The 6,000-nt window shown below is 33.5% G+C and overlaps 1 protein-coding gene across 1 annotated transcript in view; it reads left to right on the top strand.

The window, feature by feature from the left end:
- The window catches only part of CCDC178 (coiled-coil domain containing 178), a 477,354-nt gene that overhangs the window by 200,263 nt on the left and 271,091 nt on the right, over nucleotides 1–6,000 (top strand). The window contains exons 15-17 of the mRNA XM_017507137.2: nucleotides 384–446; nucleotides 1,978–2,139; nucleotides 3,679–3,792. Coding sequence (XP_017362626.1) covers nucleotides 384–446; nucleotides 1,978–2,139; nucleotides 3,679–3,792 — 339 coding nt within the window. The remainder of the gene's footprint in view (nucleotides 1–383; nucleotides 447–1,977; nucleotides 2,140–3,678; nucleotides 3,793–6,000) is intronic.

Raw genomic sequence — 6,000 nt, 5'->3', positions numbered from 1 at the left:
CCCCCCAACTGACCCCAGTGTGCAGTGCTCCCCTCCCTGTGTCCATGTGTTCTCATTGTTCAACACCCGCCCATGAGTTTTTAAAAGAAGAAATTGATGACTACCTGGTTTCACTTTCTCATTACTTTTATTTTTTAAGTTTAGGACTATAAAATGCAAACTGAAAAAAAATGAAATTCTGTAGTCTAGTTCCTGGTGCTGTACCACTTAATTACTTTGCCTCAAATAAGACCGGGGTTTTAAAAATACACATATTAAATTATAATTAATATTTTGCTATACATTGAAACATTTAAAAACCTGTATTATATTAGCAATTGTTTTTAAACATTTTTTATATTTTATTAATAAAACTCTTATTTTAAAAATTTGCTAACATATAGGGTAGAGAAGAATTCTTGAAAAAACTCACTCGAGGTGAAGTCTCTGCTGGAATGATGCTTCAGGTAATACTAATTTGGTTTTAATATTTTATTCTTCCTTTAATTTGCATTTTATTTAGCATTTTAAATTTGCCTGTAATGAGGCATCTTGTCACTACTTGGTTTGCAAGCCAGCAGTTTTTTCTCCTTAGCTGATGACAGTTGCCCTCTGTGTACAACCAGCAGTGTCTGATCATGCATAAAGTAACTGACCTCCCATACACATATCTCAATTTGTGGCTTAATGGGAATTTTTGCCAGTCTAGTAAAAGGGCAGTGGGATCTTATTTTTAAGTGTCTGACTCTTTAGTTTGCTTTGTGATGATGTTATGTTTTCTTTACTCTTAGTGTCTTTCACTTGGATTTCTTTATTTAACCCTGAAAGAAAAATATGCTGTGATGCTTCTATATAAACATTTTGAAATTAAAGCATGTAAGCTAGCAAAATCAACTTTAATTTTTAAAATCTTTATCTACCACCTGCATATCCTTTGGAATCTCAATTAGATTTTTTGATCCACGGCATGTTTCTAGAATATCTCTCCTGCAGAAATGCGTACATAATTGAAATTAGTATTATTATAATTATTATGAGAAAAAAATGAGTCAAAACAGTTTCAAACAGTGTTTTGTGAGATGATCTACACCTCTGCTTCTCCTTGAAGCAAACATAAATTTTGTGGGTTTTTTTTCTGTTATGAAATTTGGCATTTTCAAACATAGAAGCAGCATGTGCTTCTATATGTTTCAAAACTCTATTTTCCTAATTTATTTCTATATATACGTTTTATTTCTAAGTGTCTAACTGGAAAGACCTTTTTGTTTAATATTTTGTTACTAACTTCCTCTGAGTTTGCTTTGTCTTACATTATAGGACTGGCATATATTTCAAGATACGTTGCTAGTGTGTTCTCTAACTTGGTGCCCTCCAATCCTTACTTAAAATGTTTGATTTTGACATTTTGGGCTGCGTAATATATTTTTTAAATGCTTGATTTTTATTGTCGATTAAAGTGTTCTCTCATTTCTTCTAACAATAACTGTATTCGCTTTAAATATACTATATTCAACTGGGTTGTGGTGGCTAATGCCTGTAATCCCAGCACTTTGGGAGGCTGAGGTGGGTGTATCACTTAAGGTTGGGAGTTCGAGACCAACCTGGCCAACATGGAGAAACCCCTTCTCTACTAAAACCACAAAAACTAGCCAGGCATGGTACATGCCTGTAATCCCAGCTACTGAGAAGGCTAAGACAGGAAAATTACTTGAGCTTGGGAGAGAGAGGTTGCAGTGAGCCAAGATCATGCCACTGCACTCCAGCCTGGCCAACAGAGGAAGACTCTGCTTGGGGGGGTAAAAAAAATATGTATACACACACACACACACACACACACACACACACACACAATGTTTGTATTCATTTTATGGTGGCATTTGTTGTATTATTGGATGTTTCAAATAACAACAAATATTATTGCCTATCACTGAATAAGAGGCTCAATAAATGTTTAAGTAATTAATAACTGAATGAATTTTTTAAAATTTTTGCTGGCAGAAAAAACTGTATGCCATGCACGAAGTCCAGGCACTTGAGAGGAAAGAGCTTATGCAAAAGAAAGCGATATGCGCCGTATCACTGGCAGAACTAGAGGACCCTCTGCATCAACTAGAAGATGAAACTGAAAGAATCAGAAATCTCTACAAAGAACATTCTGCTGTAAGCACTTAATAATCTAAAAATCAATTTGCAGAAATATATACATTAGTAAGTTACGTGTGTAATTTTACATTATTATTTAGAAAATTGTGATTTCACATAGGAAAAGTATGGGCAAACTAAGTAACTATTTCAGGACCACACAATTTGATCTACAGTGAAACTATATAGTAAGACCATGAATGCTATTATCTAGAACCCCATATTCTTAGAGTGTACTTGGGAACAGCAGTTCTCAGGTGTAAGTAGTGACTTATCTGGCATGAACGTTCATTATGTTAAATTGAATTCCAAGTCTTCACTCCTTCCTAATGAGATGCTAAAGCTGTGCTTATTTGCATATAAAATGTAAGAGATCTTGACATTTTTATGGTAAATTTTTGATGCATGTAGATGTGTAGACAGCTAGGATGAAAAATAAAGCAAATGTTGATAAAATATTTTCAAAATTACAAGTTTATGGCAGTAACTGATATCACTAGCCCTTCCCAAAGAAAAATTCAGCCAAAAAACATGTGTTAACCCTGTCATTAGTCTTTTGGAGAACTAGAGGGTGTGGCAAGAGTTATTCATTCTTGTCCTTCCCTGCAGGCAGGCCATACATATATTTATTTGAGCCATTTTGGCAATAAGAATTTTTTTCCTTTTCAAATAATAATGTAATTTTATATTTTTAACCCTTTATAATTTACAAAATGTCTTTATTTCTTAAAATTGTGATTTACAAAGTGTTTCTATGTTAAAGGATTTTTGAGCTTCAAAGCCTTCCTATGAAATAGGCAAGAGGGAGTTTACTGGTATCAAAGACTTGTGAAAATTTGTGCTCAAACAGCCTGAGCAACTTGTACAAGTTCATGAAGCATGGAACAACAAATTCTGAGTACCACTCTATTTAGGGCTTCTAAGTGCTATCATCATGCTCCTGCAATAAATATATAACCAGTACAAACATCTAGTGGGATAAATGATTTTAATGATGGCTCCCCTTACATTAATGATGGAAATTTATTAATTGCATCAAAAGCCTAAGTGTAGTTATCTGAGTACAATAATGAATTCCAGAAAAAATTAATGGTTTTTGTTTCCTCTGATTTTATAACAGCCATGGTTTTACGTTTTCTTGTAGTTCAGTAATCATTTTTGATTTGACTATGTTTTAATAGTTAATAAATTATAAGAATTAATAATTCAGAACACACTAAGGAAGAATAAGTTTTTACACATTTTTGCTTACATTTGTATTTGGAGTTTTAGTTTTGATTAAATATTATAACAAAAATTCATAATTTCTATGTAAGCTTATTTTTGTTACTTAACTAAAATTCATTAGATTTTGTCTTTCTCATATAATGCAAGTAGAATATTGAGATTTTTGAGACTTTACAGTATGTTTCTGTAATTCATGTGTGTTGGTTCTTTTCCTTTATTTGCCAAAATAAATGCTGTTCTTATTAAAATAGTCGCTTAAGTACTATTTGGCCTAAATGACGATAACTGGGTTACAAATGCTGCACATCTTAATGTCTGAATGTCTTCTAGATACTTGATAATATTTTTGAGCAGAAAGATGATATTAGAAAAAAGACGGAAAAAATTAAGAAAAAATTACGAAAAAAGGGGAAGAAAACCCTTGCTGCACTAACAGAAACTGAGGTGAGATATTTAATTTCAAAATATAATTTTGAATTTATGGTTTACATATATCAATAAAAATTATTCAAGCAAGTTTAATTTTAAATGAATGTGTCTTATTTCTTACTGGTTGTGCTAAATCGACTATGTGTGGATAAAAGCACACACACCCACACACACAGTCCTTGTGTTTTCATTTACTTTCTCTTACAATATCTTTCTCACTGTTCTAGTTTATTAGGGACATGGTTCCTAATCAGGATAAATACAAGGAAAATTTAATATTGGATTCATGCAGAGGTCTACTGCTTTCTGTGATTGCCATGCTGTCTCCTTTTGCTTGGAGATTAAAAAAAAAATGAAGATGAAGAAAAGAAAGAAAAAGGGAAGAAAACAAGAAAAAACAGAGGGAGAAAAGGAAGGACGAAGAGAATTGCTATGCTCCGAATGTTTGCAGTCCCCCAAAATTCATATGTTGAAACAAAATCCCCAACAAGAGGCTAGGCTTTTAGGAGGTGATTAGATTATGAGAGCTTGTTGGGATTAATACCCCTATAAACTAGGGACCAGGAATCTTGCTTGCCCTTCTACCACATGAGTATGAAGGAAGAAGATACCATCTTTGAAGCAGAGAGGGAGGCTTCATGAGAACCCAAATCTGTTGTTGCCTAGCTCTTGGATTGCTTAGCTCTAGAACTTTAAGACATACATTTCTGTGGTTTATAAAGTACTCATTCTAAGATATTTTGTTACAACAGCCTAAAAAAACTAAGACAGGAAGAAAGAAAAGAAGGAAAGAAAGAAGAAAGGAAGGAAAGAATGGAGGAAGGGAGGGAGGGAGGAAGGGAGGGAAAGAAGGAAAGGGAAGGAAGGAAGGGAGGAAGGAGAAGGACAAGAAGAAAAGGAGAAAAGTCAAAATTAAACAATAAAAAATAGCATGATTACACTTTTGTTAAATGGCTGGAATCTTCTATTGACATATGTCTACTGTTTTAGCCAGAAATCATCAATCTGTCACTCTGAAACTACAAAGTATCACATTTAATATAAACATGCTTAAAACTAGTGAGCATTTTCTTTTCAGGTAGAGAACTTAGAATCATTAATGTGATTTAATTATTTTAATTTTAATATTCTATCATAATTTGACTAAATTTCAATATTCCAAAAGACAATAATTTAATTTTAAAACAGATACATAATTCTTTAAATTTTAAGCCAACTACTACTAAGATTTTGTTCTTAGAAAGCATCTTCACTTAGCCAATTAACATCAACTTTTTGCATTCATCTTACTACTGGTTTTGTATACAAACTCTTTATTTAGTTGTCAGTTAAAATAAAGGATTGACTTTACATGGTAAAATGATATTCTGTTTTGCCAGGGAAAAGACCTACACTGGCTTTGCTTTTGATGCAGAGAGTGTAAAGCAGAAGGTTTCTAAATTATGTAATGCCCTGTTGGAGGCACAGCTCACAAAAGAAGTATAGTTCAAAAGCCAAAAAAATTTTTTTTAAATATTTTACTTTTATTTGCATTTTATAAAAGACACTGTGACCAGAACTATAATGATGTCCTCATCACTCCCAAGTGATGCTCCTTGTACATACTTCTTTGCCTTTCCACCCACCCCACCCCATGTTCTCACACACCACAGGCACAAAGTGCCTCTCATCAATTTCCTGGAAAGTCACTCTTCCTGTTTATCTCATGTCCATCTATCTCTTTCTTTCTTTCTTTCTTTCTTTTTCTTTTTTTTTTTTTTACCCATCTGTGTCACAAGAATATTTTAAAATAACAGTTTGGCAAAGGGAAGACTCATTTCTTCAATAGAGATGGAAATAGAACCCAGACTCAACTGTTGGAGTCGGCATATTTTTTTAGCCAAAAGAATGAGAGAAAAGTCCAAGAGCACTGCAACTTTAATGCTGTTGTCTTATGTATGAATTCAGTGCCTACTAGGTCTATTAGGCACTATATTCACACCTTCAGATGAAAGAGAGAGTAGCTTCTCTGAGGAAGATGACTCAGAGTGCATGAGGCTATGCGCAAGAAATGAAATGAGTGAATTGCAGGGTTTATGGGGTATATTTGATGTAGACTTCATAACAGTAAGCAGCCCTATCCCTCTCTGGTACCCAGGGTTTTGTGGGTTTCTCTGAAGAGTCAAATGCGTAAATACATTCAAGTATACTTAAGAGAGTATCCTTGGTAGTGGCATTTCTTGC

Source organism: Cebus imitator, unplaced genomic scaffold (assembly GCF_001604975.1).
Source record: "Cebus imitator isolate Cc_AM_T3 unplaced genomic scaffold, Cebus_imitator-1.0 Scaffold369, whole genome shotgun sequence".
NCBI lineage: Eukaryota > Metazoa > Chordata > Mammalia > Primates > Cebidae > Cebus > Cebus imitator.
This window is presented reverse-complemented; position numbering and strand designations above follow the sequence as displayed.